General features: G+C 39.6%; 1 protein-coding gene across 2 annotated transcripts in view; it reads right to left on the bottom strand.

Moving 5' to 3' along the window:
• Positions 1-13,396, bottom strand: part of NKAIN3 (sodium/potassium transporting ATPase interacting 3) — a 722,168-nt gene extending 708,772 nt beyond the window's left edge. For both annotated transcript variants that reach the window (XM_035277208.3, XM_035277209.3), the window contains exon 1: positions 13,123-13,396. In XM_035277208.3, coding sequence (XP_035133099.1) covers positions 13,123-13,176 — 54 coding nt within the window. In that variant the 5' untranslated portion in view covers positions 13,177-13,396. The remainder of the gene's footprint in view (positions 1-13,122) is intronic.
• Positions 13,397-16,770: the final 3,374 nt, after the last annotated feature.

The raw sequence follows: 16,770 nt of genomic DNA, 5'->3' as shown, positions 1-16,770 counted from the left end.
TGGAAAATGCAGATCATCCTAGCCTGGAAGAACTAGATACGGGTGTCAAAAGGTATTTCAGTTGTTTCACCATCGATTACTCGACATAGTTTCGGAAGAAGCTATTTAGGACCAATAATGCCAACAGGTGGAAGAACTAGGTATTGGAGTAAGACCACTTTTCCTTATGGGAACCAATCAACACTCACTAAGCAGAAATAACTTTCCCTCCTAGTGAGAGATTCTAGATTCCTGTAAGTCACCTAGAAGTAAAACTTACAACCCATTATCAGTTCTGAATCATTTAGCCACAAATCAGTTACCAACAAATCAGTCATCATGCAATGTGCATGAACACTTTAGGGAGATCCAAAAGCTCTTATTAAGTCCAAAGGATTTCATATTATAATTTTTTGAATATGAAAACTTCTCTATTATGTTTAAGCAATTTTATAGATATACTCAAAGCAATAAATAAAACACTTGGGTTATGAAATATGCTTTCTATACATGCATTAATTAGTTACATTAAAAGCTTATGAATCACTTCCAATTTGATACAAGAAAAAAAAAATTGGCCTTATGATGAAAGCCTCTGCCTGGTGATACGAGAGTAAATAATTTAACAACTGGCCTGGGGAGCTTAAGGAGGTTATTTTCATAATATAATCAGTTCATAAAAAATTTTTAGCTACCAATATGATGTTACTGGATATAGAATTGGGAAGAGATTACTCAACAAATAGTCCTCTGTTATACAGAATTTCTACCATACAAACTGTATGTAAAATACATACTGTGTTGAATTAAAATAACTACCAGAGCAGAGATCACAGTACACTGCAGTAAAATCATTACAAAGTGTTGGGTTTTAAACATGTATACTCTTGTTTTTAATATAATTTAATTACAAGTTTATATAATTAATTTTTAATAAAGCTCTATTTAACAACTGGCTCACACAATTCCTGGAAACGTATCAGGGAATTCTCCCCAGTTGGTACAAGTCAGCTCCAGCTCATGACTGCCTCCATCTACTGTTCACCATCCAGATATAGAGCAAATGGATAGAAGACAGAATAGACATCAAAGCAAGATTTTCATTCAGAGACATTTAAGAATCAATAGGAGAGACTTCAGTATTGAAGCATCACACACATAACTGCTTTGGAGTTAACAACGGCTCTAGATTATTTCTTGAGGACCTCTTGGAGGTAAGAAATGTTACTTTTCATAAACTATAATTTGAAACAACTCCTTCATCAAGAATTTATATTTTAAATACTCATTTGATAAAGAATTATCATTAACAACAATTTATATCTCCCATTGACTTAATTATGATCATTTACAGCTAGTTACCAGCACAGGAAACATAACTTGAGTGTAGAGCATTCCTGTTTGTACCTTAATTAACCAATCAACAGCTGTGGCCTATGGCTTCCCACATGCAAACACATATTATACTAGATATTAATCAATACCAAAGTATTACTATGCCTCTCATTACTGGAATAGAAAGAAACTGTCAGAAATAGATTTATGACTTATCGTCATCCCTGTTGAGCTCACATCTCTTACGAGAAACTGATCACTAAAATATTGTTCCAATACTTCTTGTTAATAAAGGAACAGAGCATTCTAAAGAACGTTACTCTATACAGAAAAGAAAAATAATAAATAATAATATGATTAACACCGCCATGATCTTCCCCCTGCTTCCCTTAACAATAGGCCATCTAATTCTTGCAATTAGAGTCCTTATCAGTATTCCAACTCCTGCCGCCCACCCACCTTCACCCTCATCTCCCTTTACCAAAAGATAAACGTTTCTCCTCTAATTCAATGAACTGCAGAGGCTCTTACCAGTGTCAAACAGAACAGCGATCTACTAGTTCAAGTGTTTCACATTCCCCAACTTAAGTCAATGTCTTCACCTGAGTTTTTTTGTTTGTTTGTTTATTACTATGCTCATCTTAAAATATCTATTCTCCTATATTCTATCAAGGCCTAAGGTAAGAATGTTCCATAACAGGGCATTCATAGCCTACCTTCCATTTTATTTCAGTATCTTTGCAAAACAATCAAATTTAAAATGTAAATTAGATAGTTTTTGCTATATGTCATTTGCTTGTACTATCATTTAATTGGCATTTTGAATACTAATCACTGATGAAATATTTTAGTCTAATATTATAGGATGCTGTAGATGCATGTTCACACACATTAACACCAATTAGTGTTTATGGGAATTAAAAGCAGGAATTTTTGATGCACCTAAGAAAGAAGTTATACTAAAGATAAACTTATCAAGTATTTCCCAAACAGTCTTCCTAAAATTGACTTCAACGCATCCACCAGATTGTTTGAAAAATCTCCCTTCTTCTCCAAGATTAATGTTACGTTAAAGTGTAACACAGAAAGTATTATTAAAAAAATCAAAATAAGCAATAAAGAATAATTTGTGGTTTTCTTTTTAACTTCTCGTTGTACAAAATGCTATAAATCTTAACTTCCACATTAATCAGCTTTACTTTAAAAATAATTAATATATTTATTGTCCCATCAATATCATCTGCACAATGTTATTAATAGGCAACTCTCAAAATGTAAAACGAAAAGCCACCGATACTCCAGCACTAGGCCTAGGTGCCATTCGTGCAAGCAAAGCAAGGGCTGGATTTCTGTGTAAGACACGAACACCTTTTGTGCAGTATACAGAGTAAACAAACTAATATTAACACTTGAGCCAAATACACTCTACTTGTCTCCTGGATTCTTCAATGTTGCTGTTCTGCTGTTTGCTCCAGTTTTCTTCCTCACGCTAAATTGGTTTCATTCAGACACTGGAACCTTGGGAAGAAGGGAAGGTCTACTGTCTCTAGCTCAATAACCTCTTGTCTGTCATCTTTTTCTCAAAGCCTCACAATTTTGTGTTTTCCATTTTGATTTCGATTTTTAATTAGTGATTTTTAGTAAGTGCTTATAAACCTTATTATTTTGTTTCTTTGTTTATTTTTTGTTTTCATAGTGTCTCACTCTGTCCCCAAGGCTGGAGTACAGTGGCACCATTACAGCTCACTGCAGTCTCAAACTCCTGGGCTCAAGGGATCCTCCCACCTCAGCCTCTCAAAGTTTCAGGATTACAGGTCTGAGCCGCAATGACCAGCCAATCTAATTATTTCAGCAAGATCATCATCTTCACCTGATAAAAATAAAAAGTAGAAAGGAACAACCAGTATGAGCCTTTCTAAAACTATACCAAAAAGTAAAAAGCATCAACATAAAGAAGAATTTACATCAACGAATGGATAAAATAGACAGTTAACATCAAATGGCAGTAACCCTAAATTTAAATCGACTAAATCCCCCAATCAAAAGATACAGCCAAAACCTAACGGTATATCCAAAGATACACAAAGACTCAAAACAAAGGGTTAGAGAAAAATTTACCAACCAAATGGAGAGCAAAAATAAATAAATAAACAAAAAGCAGGAGTTGCAATTCTCACATTTGATAAAATAGATTTCAAAGCAACAAAGATACAGTGGTAAAAGGATCAATGCAACAATAAGAGATCTTAATACCCAGATACATAAGACCCATAACGAGATTTAGACTCAACAAGACAGAAAATTAATAAGGATATCCAGGACTTCAACTCAGATCCAGAACAAGTAAACTCAATAAATATTTATAGAGTTCTCCATTTTAAATACACAAAATATTGATCAGCCATTATAATACCTATTTTTAGAATGAAGCAATATTCCTGTTCTCTCTCCCTCTTTTTCTTCCTCTTTCTTCCTCTCCTTCTCTCCTTTTTTTACTTTTCAACATCCTAGTTCCTCACCTCTACTCAATACATTCCTCTGAACACCTGATTCCTTGTGATTCTCCCGTTCCACTGAAACCTCCAATCCAAAAAAAAGAAAAGAAAAAAAAAAGTAAACAGTTCCAAATATGCACATGTAGATTTGTTTATTTTCCTGACCACTCACCTAAACTTCTACAAAGAAACCATGCAACATTTATATCAATGTGTATTTTGTCTCTAATTCCAAAATATCAAGTGGTATTAGCTCAATTTTTAAAGTTTACATTATTTGAAATTCTTTCTTATATAATCTGGATATTTGTTCAAATCTTAGCAGCCAAAAACATACATTGCTACATTACAGGTAAAATTTGTGTGAGAAAGCAAAAAAAAAAAAAAAGAACTAAGTAGTTCCTGTTTTAAACGCAAAGACTATCAATGTTCTGGGATAGAAAATAATTTCTTTCCCAAAATCTTATGATAAAGATTATCCTCTTGAGGGAAAAAAAAAAGACTAGGCCAAAAAAAAAAAAAAAAAAAAATAAGAAATCCATATGTAAGTGACCAGAATAAAAATGATTTGATTAAAATGCATAATATAATTTGAAAAAACCAAAAGCAATTCATTATTTTATAAAGAATGAAAAAACACAGGTATATATAAATACTTTCTATTTCAGTGAATTTTGTTCATTTCTGTTTTCTTTCTTTTACGACCTTGAAATTTGCTTCATGAAGCCTAAACTACACATGTTCAAGGGTATGAATAAGTGTTGTCCATGGAATAGAAATTTTTCCCTATGGAACTGAGGATGCAGACCTGGAGAAGTAGGAAATAATTCTATATTGGTAAGGTATTAAAGGGCAGCTTAAACAGAGACTTTTTTTTTTTTTTTAAGAGGAGTGACAGGATGGTTTCCACTTAAGGAAGATTAATAAGGCATTGTAGAGGGTGAATTCAATACATCTCTTGGCAGGGCAAGAAAGCTAAAGGGAGAATTTGGGAAAGGAAGTTTCAACCTATAGAATTAAAAACAACTTAGGTTTCATCCAAGAGAATATGAAGTATTAGTCAATAAAATAGGAGGTGAAATAAGTAACTGAAGCTTAAGAGAGAAAAGGTCTATGGATGTTATAAATTTCATAGTTGTATGTCAGGGAGACTTAAGTCATGAGAGCTGCAGAACTTTCTTATGAATATGTATCAGAAGGACATATTCAAACTAATGCTGATCAGGGTTACAAACATAAGGTCTCTGGTTTGAGATCTATTACACAGCATAGTGACTATGGTTAATAACACTGTGTTGCATATTTCAAAATTGCCAAGGGAGAAAATTTCAAATGTCTTGCCACCAAAACAAAAAATGATATGTGAGGTGATTAATGTGTAAATTAGCTTGTTTTAATCATTCCACATTCTATGCATATATCAAAACATCAAATTACCTCATAAGTATATCCTATCATTATTTGCCAATTAAAAATAAAAATAAGAAATTTGGTTTGTAAAGCAAAAATAGAAGCATTTCTCAGCTTCAAAAATATGGTCTAAAATCATTTTAGTGTGTCCTCTAGAAGAAATGTTGAACCAACTACTTCAAGTAAATCTTGAAACCATGCGGTATGAGCCCTGAGGTACTTTTATGAAAGCAAAGTGGTCTTTACTGTCCTGGGCTAAAGAAATAGATGCAGTGTTGAAAGGGGCTGTGAGGGGACACCTGGCCCACTTCCTCCTCAGCCTTCTATCTGGACTCCCTCTCCAGACCAGAAGTGAACCTGATCCAGCCTACAACCTAAAAGAGCAGAGAGCCTACTGCAGATACACCAGGGCTACATGTGCAGAGGACAGGCAGTCTCAGCGACTGAGCTATTCAAGTTGGAAACACGACACTGCCTCTGATACAGACCACAGCCCTTGAAGAGCCCCTTAGGATGGCTCCATAGTATCACAGACATTAAGCTTTCATAAGAGAAGCAACTAATTCTGAAACTTTACTTATGTATTTATTTATTTAGAGGCAGATTCTTGTTCTGTCACCCAAGCTGGAATGCAGCGGCATGATCATAGCTCACTGCAGCCTTGACCTCCCTAGCTCAAGCAATCTTCCCACCTCAGTCTCCCAAGGAGCCAGGAACACAAGCATTTGTCTTACTGTTTGGTTATTTATTATTATTATTATTATCATTTTGTAGAGACAGTGTCCCACCTTTTTGCCCAGGCAGGTCCCAAACTCCTGGCCTCAAGTGGTCCACCTCAGCACATGCTCCCAGGGTGCTGAGATTACAGGCATGAGACACCATACCCAGTAGTCATCCTAAAATCTCAAAGAGCTAAGGACATTGAGAGTGGCAACTCAGCTAACTCTGCTCTCAACTTACCTTCAGAAATTGTGTTTGCCTCTAACAGGCTTATGAAGTATTCACCTTCTTTTCTCTTCAAGTTCTTCAGATCTAGGGGACTCTTCACTTGGCTAAAGGTTCACAAACCTTGATCTACCTCAGAATCATGCAAGGAGCTTTCAATAAGTTGAGACTCTGGAGTTTACTCCAAAATATTTTTGTCCAGTAGATCCTGGTGAGCTTGAGCCACTGTTTTTCAGAATCTTCCATGGGTGATTCTGATATTGCTGATCCATAGCTCCCATGAGGGCAGCCCTGTGCAAGAGTCCTCAAGCCCAGCCTGTTGCTTCTGCTAGCCTAAGAACTTAACCCTTTGACTCTAATTTTTGCTGCCCTGACTTGGTCTCAGCCCTCTGCCGCACATCAACCCAAATCCATGTGCACATGGAACATAAGCATTTCTTTCACTATTTAAGTGGTCTTAATGAACCCTAGGTTTTTCCTCCCTTAAAACATACTCCAGACTAGCTTTCTCTATGTATTAATTTGCTAGAGTTTCCTTGTACCACAACCAAGTGGTTTAAAACAAGTGCGGCAACTTATCTCATAGTTCTGGAGGCTAGAACTCCAAAATCCAGGTGTCAGCGGGGCCCACTCCCTCTGAAACCTGTAGGGGGCTCCCTCCTTGCCTTTCCCTGGCTTCCAGGTGTTTGCCATGAATCCCAGGCTCACTCCAATCCCTAGCCTTCTAATGGCACCTTGGAAAAAAGGGAAAATCTACCCTCTCTCTAGCTCAGTAACATCTTGTCTGTCATCTTATTCCCAAAGCCTCCCAATTCCGTGTTTTCCATTCTGATTTTGATTTTTACTTTTAATGAGTGATTTTTATCTCTCTGCATCTTCAGTGTCTTTCCTCTGTGCTTGTCTTTGTGTCAAATTTCCTGGTTTTAATTCCATCAGTCATAAGGGATTAATGACTTCATTTTAGCTTAATTACCTCTATAAAAACCCCATTTCCAAATAAAATCACATTCTGAGGTATGGGGAGTTAGGACTTTAATGTATCTTCTTGGAGGACAAAATTCTTCCCATAACACTCTTCTTAGTCCTTTGCTGTCAGAGAGTTCTCCTATTTAATCAGTGTTCATAAAAACAAAATGCGCTGTTAACTGAAGGGTCTATGTTGCTTATGACAACTAATCCATGTTAACTGTATTACTGTTAATGCTAATTTAAATGACTGCTTAGTACTTTACTAAACATTTAATAAAATTATTTGTTAATTAATTCTCATGAAATAAAATGACTCTCTTGCTACACCATGATTTACATGCCATGGAAATCACTTCTTCTGTTGACTTTGCCTCTGCAGACCTGGCTTCCTAGGACAGAATTCAAAAGTATGACAATTCATGTATTTTTAATAACTATCATATTAAAATGACAGTTTTGTTTTTAACCTCTCAGAAAAAAAAATCAAAAGATACAATTTGATAATAATCGTTTCTTGGCATATATCCTTTTTACCACTGATGATTCCAGCTTTACATTTACTGTGTTTTGTTTTACTTTTCTCTTGAAATGTCAGCCCTATTTTTAAAAGTAAGTTGATTCTTTCTGACCTCTTCTTCTGTATCCTTTGCTGGCTCCTTGTTCTCTACTCACTCTGTATTAAGTGTTTTCAGTTCTAGTCTTAACTATCTACTCTCTCCAAGGTGATCTCATCCAGGGCTTTTTAAAATACCAATGTTGTTCATGATTCCTAATTCTAAATATGCAGTCCATGCTTGTCGTCTGGGTTCCACACTCATCTACCTGAAAGCTACCTGGCCTCAAGTGTTGGAATCTTAAAGTATCTAAAACAGAACGCTTACATATCCAAACACATCTGCTGGACCTGTACACGTACACACACGCGCGAGTGGGCACACACACACACACACACACACACACACAAAATACCTAAGCACCACAATTCATTTTGTTACTTATGATGTAACCCTTCAGTATTGGCTGGTGCAGAATGATTTCAATACCAGTCACAGTAAAACTCAAGTCTCATTAATAGCCAAAATTTGAATCTCACTAACTTTTATCTTTTCTAAGTTTCATAACATGAACCAGAGTATTGAAATAAAGAAAGAGAATGGAAACAAAATGATTGAGAATTACAATGCACAGAGAAGAAAAGAACTATTAAAATTAAAACTATGTCAAAGCCAAAGTATCAGTATAAGTACATAGTAAAAGAAATATGTTTCGGCATTCACTGTCCAATATCCGCGACGGGTGGGCTATACCTTTCATAGCGCTTAGTTAAAAACATGTTACCACTGCTACAACACCCCTCTTCAGACACCTCTTAACACGTTTATCTTAGCATTCTGGTGTCACAGATGCTTTGCTTGCAGATGATTTGAATGTGGTATGGAGAGAAGATTATCTAAACTTCATTTCCACTGTGAGAAAAAAATGTGGGTTTTCTTTAATATGAGAGGATGTTCTCTATTTACTCATTAACTTATTTATTTATTTTTAGATAGAGAGTGTCACACTGTCTCCCAGGCTGGAGCGCAGTGGTGGCATCATAGCTCACTGCAGTCTCAATCTCCTGGGCTCAAGTGATCCCCCCACCTCAGCTTCCCAAGTAGCTGGGAGTAGAGGCGAAAGCCACCGTTCCTGGCTAAAATTTTTAAAAAGACTTTGTAGAGACAGGGTCTCACTATGTTGCTCCGACTGATCTGGAACTCCTGGCCTCAAGCAATCCTCCCACCTTGGCCTCACAAAGTGCTAGGATTATAGGCATAATCCTACTACACCCAGTTAAATGTTCTCTACAATAAAAATTACACATCTATGAGTTAAAAGCTGCTTTATTTTCTCTAATCTTATAGAGTTTCTGGTACCATAGATATGTCCAATGAGAGTTTTGAGTTTTGTTTCCCTAATTTCTAGGTCTAATGGTAATAAGACCTTCACTTTGAAGTGATGCAAGATGCAATGAATGTCCATGGGTAGTAATGACATCCAGAGACAAAGTTGTGTTGAACATGCCTTGGAGTCTGACCTCTGTGAGGTTGGACAGATGTCTAAAGCTCTGTGAGAACAATGCCTGCCAAAATTAGTTCAGTGCTTCAATGAGGCTCGTCTCAGAAAATGGCTCTGAAATAGATGTGGTGTGTCAGACTTTGAAACCATGCAATTAAGGTTTAACTGTGGTACCTTAAAATAATGTGCCAAGACCATATAATCAAGTATTTCTTTTTATGTATAGATTACACATATCCAATGATAAGTATATACAGTATTATAAAACAAGCAAAACTGAAAGTATCCTTTCAAAAAAAGTATACTTAAAGGCTCTTGGATGACTTCATGAATCAAAGACACAGTAACACATCTCTTCTTAAAAAAAAAAAGGATTTATTTTACATAGTTTGGACCTATATTCGTGCTTTTTACTTTCTCTTTAATTTCATCTAGCAAAATCAGGAGGAGCACAAACGGAAAGCAGGGACAAACATCTTTGGAGCAGAAGACTAGAGAAAAAGTAATAATGAAAGTCAGCCAGAGCCAGTGGAGTAAAAAATGTAGAAAGTGACTGAGATTTTGCAAACCAAAGCTGATCCACAGATACAAGCTTGAAAAGGATATATCTTCTCCAAATAGATTTTCCAACTTGAGTTTTTATTTTCCCACTCCAGACAGTAGTTCAGTTAAAATGGGAATAAAATAATAAAAAGCTTTTGTTTCTTTAACTTTTAGGAGGAGCTAATGTGCTATCTATTGAATGACCTCCCCGGTCAAGCCTAAGTCATAAGCATGTAGATTATCTTCAGCAGATGTGTTCTCCCAATGCCATCCCTTTCAACATCCACACGAGTTTACTGCCTCATAACCACCATTGTCTGACATTTGGTGGAAGCAGAGAAAAACATAAAAGGGCAAAACAGACAGTTGCTGTTAGCGGCAAGTGTACCAGATCTGGGAAACAGGGGTCCCTACCCTATTACACTGAAGCAGGCTTATATGGGCTTAGAGTTAGAACTGGTTTTGTTAGATTTTTAGGAATTTTGTGAGCCAGTTGTTAAGCCATTATTAAAAATTAAATTATGCCAACTTTAATTTAAAGAAATCCTACTAAAAAAGGTACTGAATAGTTAACACTTATTCTTTCCTAATTATTTGCTGTCTTTCACCTTATCAATGCCTTTGAGGTTATGCCTATTTTATGTGTATGATGGAAATGCTATATAAAGATACATTTGAAATTGACCAAGGTGAGAGTAGTTGCACCGAATAATTTGGCAAACTCTGCAAATCAGTGGTTACTTGCTGTTTTGTTGATTGCCTAGACTTTTTAAATAAAGGAGAAATATTTTAAATAGTGCATATTAAACCTAAAATGTGTCATGTCTATAGACATTAATTGTCAATAGCATGAAAGAAACTGAGGAAATAATTTTTAAGTATTTGAAAACTATTATCGGATTCAGCCAAGAATCTGTTCATGTAATTGAAGGAGATAAGTTCCAATATTTTCTTCCATGTTTCACTGTCCTCTTCCTTTTTAAAGCAAACAAAAATATTCACCAGCATTCATGTCAGAACTACAAAACTAAGAGTTTGTCAAACTCAGCAGATTCTGCCAGAATTAAATGGCTATATGGAATACACACTAAAGATTATTACATATTGTACTATTGGTATCATTTGTCAGTTGAGAGCTACGCATCTTTCACATAAAGATTATCTTGTATGATATTACAATGTAATATATACATTTGTTTTGTTTACAATCCAGTTGTTAAATACTTACCGTCACCCCAGTGTCTCTACCATACAAAAACTATTGATTGTGGAAAACCTGTTTACCTCTATGAATATCAACTTCCTCACCTACAAACAAACGAAATGAGTATCTACATCAGAGGATAGTTTTAAAAGTCAAAAGAAATGTTTATGTCAAAACCCTGTATGGATTGCAAATATTAGGTATTATCAGAAATTCAGCAAATACGTTTCAGCTTCTAATATGAGCTCTAATAACTTGCAAAGTGTGCAAACATAACTAATGCTATGGTCTCTGCCCTCAAGCTGCTTACAATCTAATAGTAAGAAATATGTGTAAATGACTTGAAATTACTTAAGAGAGTACCAAATGTTCTATATCAGAGGAAAAAGTGAAGTCCTATGAGATTATAGGAATATAAGGGATTTTACCTGGAGCACCAAGGAAGACTTCATTTTAAAAAAATGGAATTTTGAGATAAGCTTTGATATATAAGTTGCATATAAGTATCAACTGAGAATGTGCACTTGGAAAGGGGGCATACTTGGCTGGTGGATGAACACTCAAAAACATTATCATCACAAATATTTCAATGCCTGTTAAGAAAATCATAATTACATTGATAAATCTGCTACATAAAAACCTTACTTATTATTTCCATGTAAAATAGAAACTATGTATTATAGATTATGCAGTCCAGCAGGCCTATCCACAATCTTGCATTTAATCAAGGGTGGACTACATGTTTAGTCAGCTTTTCCAACTTATAAGCCATGTCCATTTCTAAAAACCAAAGTACAACTCAAGCTCCTGCCTTCTTAGTGAAAGAAAACATACATGTTGCTGTAAATTTTTAAAATTATTTTTCGAGAAAACTATAAAATGTGTTTGATTCAAGTATTTCACATGACAGGAGGCACTATCCAATAGAATTTAAAAGTGGTCGCTGGTTTCAAACCTAGGAATACGTAAATTACGCATGCATTACATGAACAATGAAGGGCATACCCAAAGTGCGGTTTTCACGAGAGACTGGCACACTGAAGCAAGAGAAAAGTGAAAACATTCTAAAACCTTCAAGTGAACAAGGACTGACTACTAAAAAGCAAGATTTTATCCCTCAGTTAATAAGTCTTGCAAGGGATGACATTACTAAGTAAAGTTCATTGCAAGCATTTTCCTCTCGCTTGTCAAAATATGCTAGTTATATATTTGTGACTTGAAAAAATACAATGCTTCGAAGAAAGCTTGGCAGAGTACTCAGAATCTGTCTTAAGTATAACGCAAGGGAAATGTCTATTAATCTTCAGACACAAAGTCTGATTCAAAAGTTCTGTGGCCTTGACCTCAAGTCACCATGGAATAGATCACAGAGCCAGTCCAGGATCCAAAGGGATTAAGAGGGGCATTTGCTCTGCTCTGAAAGGCCCTTTTTTTCTCCACTCTGGTTTCTAACTTCCCATTACACAACTCCCTCTGCAAGGCACAGCGCCAGTGGAGCCCGTTCACTCTGTTCTCTCCTTGATGACAGCTGTCAGTCTGTCACCGTCTGAACATGCAACATTTCGACAAAATCCAAAGCGGAATTGAAAGGGCAGGGGCTGAAGCACACAGCCTGACCTCCTTCCTGGAGGTCCCAGACTCCTTTACCATCACCTTTCAACCTGCTGAAGGTAAGAACCACCTCACTCTTCACTGACAGAATTGAGGCAGCTTCTGTCGCCTCAGAACCTGGGCATTCCCACGCATCGTGTAATTAAGCAACATTCCTGGAAATCATCCTAAGAAGAAGGAGCCCGCAAGTCCCCTCGTAACTTCAGCACGAACGCGAAGCGTGCTAAAGCCAGGTGTCAGATCAAGGGGCGGGGAAATCGCTCACTCCCCTTGCTCCTGGACAGCAACCCCTGGACCGCGTGGCAACGCCCGGCGGGAGCGCGGCAAACCCCAGCGCGCGGGACCAGGAGTGAGACCGCGCCCTCCCGCAGGGCAGGGGCGACCCGGCGAGTGTCGGCGGCTGGAGGGCAGTGCAAGCCCAGCCCGGCGGAGGGTAGCGCAGTGCAAGCCCAGCGGGCGGGGAGCCCTGCTCACTCAATAGCCCCCGGCCGGGAGCTGCGGAACCGCAAAGGAAGCGGGAGAGGCCGGTTCTGAAGCAGGGACCTGTCCTGGGGCAGGGGCGCGCGAGACACTCACCAACTGCAGCGCGCAGAGGCAGATGAGCGAGCAGCGCCCGGTGCAGCAGCCCATGGTGCCGGCGGCGTCCAAGAGGCTCTGAGGGCCAGGGATCCGCGTCCTCCGCCGCTGCTGCCTCCTGACTCCGGAGTAGTCCTAGCCTGGCCCGGCCCAGGCTCCCCGGCCCCGCAGCCGCCGCTCTCGGCTCCTGGGCTCCGGGCTAGAGCCCGCCTTTGTTAGTTTCCCAGCGGGGCGGGCGGAGGTCGGTGCGGCGCGCACGGCCAGAGCGTTTGGCGGGGGTCCCTGCGTCCCACTGTGCAGGTCTGCTTCTTGGGGAGGGGGAGCCGGGCGGGCGGGCGGGGCGGGGGGCGGAAGGAGGCTACAGATGGTGAGTGGGTGAATGTCTGCTTAGGGGAGGGGAGTATGTAGGAGGTGGGCGTCTGGAAAGTGGAGTGGGCTGTCTGGGTCCGGGTGTGTGTGTGTGTGTGTGTGTGTGTGTGTGTGGTGGGAGGGGAAGAATGAAAGGGAGTGCCGCTGGGGAGGATCGGCCTGTCTAGTTAGGAGTCTTAGGGGAGACAGGAAGAGGGACAGAGAGAAAAGAGAATGAATATGAATGAGCGTGAATTAGGGCGGCCGGCTGCGATGGAGACCCTCGTTGACCGGTGTAACTGGCTAGACCCAGCTGGGCTTTCTCGCTGAGGGTTGTGCTGGGGGTTGGGAGGGTGGTCGTTGCGTTTGCAAGGGAGGGGACACGGCTTAGCTGAGAGCTGTCCCAGGGGTGGCGAGGATGAGAGGTGGGATGGCTTGGGGTTGGGGGAGGAAGGGCCGGACGCGAGACGCCGAGGGTGGGCGGGCGCGGCAGAGCGCGAGACTAAGCTCCGGAACCTGCCGGGCTGCGAGGGGGCCGGCGGGCGCTGCGCGGGCGAGTGTGATCAGCTGGCGCTGGGCGAGCAGCTCGGGGGTCTCCGAGCCGAGGTCCCTTCTGGCCGCCGCAGCCGGTTGCCTGGAGGGCGCCCCTGCCGGAGTCTAAAAGGGAAAGTTGGACAGAGTTGGTTGGCAAGGGGCGCTGCGGCGGAGAGATGAACCGGCCCAGGGCGCGGGGACTAGCCAGGACACCGCGGGGAGACCTGGCTTAGGGTTCTCAACTCACAGACCCTTTGACATCCTCACCAGGAGGGAGAAAAGAGAAGTCGAGGAAGATGAGTAGCTGTTTCTAGAAACGGAAAAGGATTCCGGAATAGATATAAATATATCTTCACAGAAATGAATTGTTTGAGAAGGATTTGGAAATCAGATCTCGGATAGTTAAGATACGGACAAACTCTCTGAATCCTGTGGAAACTCTCTTACTCTCTCCCACTTAATAGAACAGGGCGGAGGTGATCTGCAGAGGATTAAATTTCATCAGGGCTCAAAGTGAGATTTCATGGGCGCATTTGTTGTACCGGGTGGAACTGTGCAAGGAGCTCAAAAGCACACCTGCACAGGGAACAAGCCCGCAGGCCAATTATCTCGGAAAACGCTGTCTTCAGAATTTGGCACAGAAACCCTATTTCTAGCCCACTGCTGCCCTCCTGGGTTCTTAGCGGTAGGTTGGTAAGAAAAGGCAAGACATCTTTGCGTGTTTAATACTTTCACTCCAGACATGGAAACTGCTCAAGCCATTAGTTCAGACATTAAAAGCTGTCCTGTTTTTATTTTTAACCCGCTTTCTGAAAAGTTTCTTCAGGATCTATGTTTATAATTTAAAAGGGACACATGAATAACCTCAGGATTGGGTTAATAAAAGGGTCAAGAACATTCATTGTTTACATTCCACGTCTGTCTATTATCATGGAGAAGGGAGAAATCAAGTCAGAACTGCCCCTCCTTTTTTAACCCAAACTTTAAAACATCAATGATCAAGAATCTCATGAGCATGCTGCCTCTGTGTACAATCCACATACTGGTCATCATTCTTGATGGATGAAAACGATAGGAAAAAATGAACACTGACATATAAGTAGTTTAGCATATATAAAAAGACACTGCAGAACATCTCTGGCCACTGACCCCTCTGAAAGCTGTAGGAAGCAGCTGAAAAGTGAGAGGACATGAACAAGTCCTCTATCTATAACTCCAGAAATTGTTGTAACCTCTTCATCTCCAGAGACTGTGATGAATGATGGTAATAAAAATATTGACACTTCCTTCTCTCCAAATTACCCCAGTATAATTTGTCATGCTTTTATTTATTTAGGAAGCACCATATTAGCAGCTAACCTGCACTGGGTCCTTGTCAGGTGCCATACATCCATTTAAATACTTTATGTGTGTTCATTTAATCATCACTGCAACCTCATGGGGTGGGTGCTGTGAACATCACCATTGAAAAGATAAGGAAACAGGAGCAGGGGCTCCCCTGGCTGTTAAACACAGGAATAGGAAAGCAAAGCCAGGAAATCTACCTCTAGAGCTCCTGGATTTACATATTCCCTATGTTGCCTCTGAAACCTGGGACACAAATAGCACTTATTCACAGGGAAGCCAACTGTTCCTTCAGAAGTAGGTGTAATAATGTACATTGATCTAACATTCAGAGTTAGTACCACCCATGTTTGATTTTAGGAGACCAGGAGGGTCTCTTGCACCTCTCCTTTTCCCATTGCCCCCTTTAATGATAGACTTAAATTAGAGTTTCTTCCTTGCATGATTTAAGACAGTCAAAAATGCATTTGTACTAAATGCATTTAAACAAGAAGCAAAGATAACACAATGCTAATAAGAAGTCTAGAAATTGTGTGAAGCTACCTTTATTTCTCTCTGCAATCTCTTATTCTCATTTTCTAAATTGTGTTACATCCTAAAAAAATCTTTCCCCCTTTTTTTCTTTCTTCATCCATCCTTCCCTCAAATAGTTTTTACAAGTTTATTTCTTAATTGCTTCTATGCGAAGGGCTGTGCTAGTTGCCTGGTCTGCAAAGGTAAATGATAATACTCCCTCTCTTCCCCTCAAGGGCTTACAGGTGGGAAGGGAGAGCAGCTGCAGGAATAAAGTAGCACTCCCTCTGATAGAGGTTGGTGCCAACTGCTGTCATTAAGTTTTCTTCCTGTTAGAGAAGATTTAAAAGAGGTATTACCAGTCTCTTGGGAAGAGGAAATGAGACTAGAAAATGACAGAGCAATGGAAAGGATGGGGCCTGGACAGAAGTTTGGTAAAACCAATTGGAGAGGAAATAATCTAAGTAGAACAACCTGTCAGATATATGGCTGTAAATGCTGCTGCTTGGCCACAGAATATCAGAGAGGTCATTTTGCTCCCCTGTGAGCCCCATTTTCCCCATACATAAAGTTGTGATAAAATGACTTGCCCCAGGGGGGCATTTGCCTTAGCATTTGCGGCTTGTCCTGTCTCTGTGGAGCTTACAGCCTCGGCTCATGCAGGTCTCAGCCTCATGTCACATCCCATGGAGGCTCTTACTGAACAGGCCCTCTAAAATAATACTCTTTTTCTTCAAACTGATTGTTTACTTACTGTATTGTTTCCTGTTTCCCCGACTCAAAGTTGTTTTCCCAGTGCTTATAACAGTAGTTAAATTCAATATTTGTTGCATGAAGAACAATAATGTGTATAGATTTTTAGCATAATAATTCACACATCATGTTGAACATATATGTATATGTGCACAT

Source organism: Callithrix jacchus, chromosome 16 (genome assembly GCF_049354715.1).
Source record: "Callithrix jacchus isolate 240 chromosome 16, calJac240_pri, whole genome shotgun sequence".
Classification (NCBI taxonomy): Eukaryota; Metazoa; Chordata; class Mammalia; order Primates; family Cebidae; genus Callithrix; species Callithrix jacchus.
This window is presented reverse-complemented; position numbering and strand designations above follow the sequence as displayed.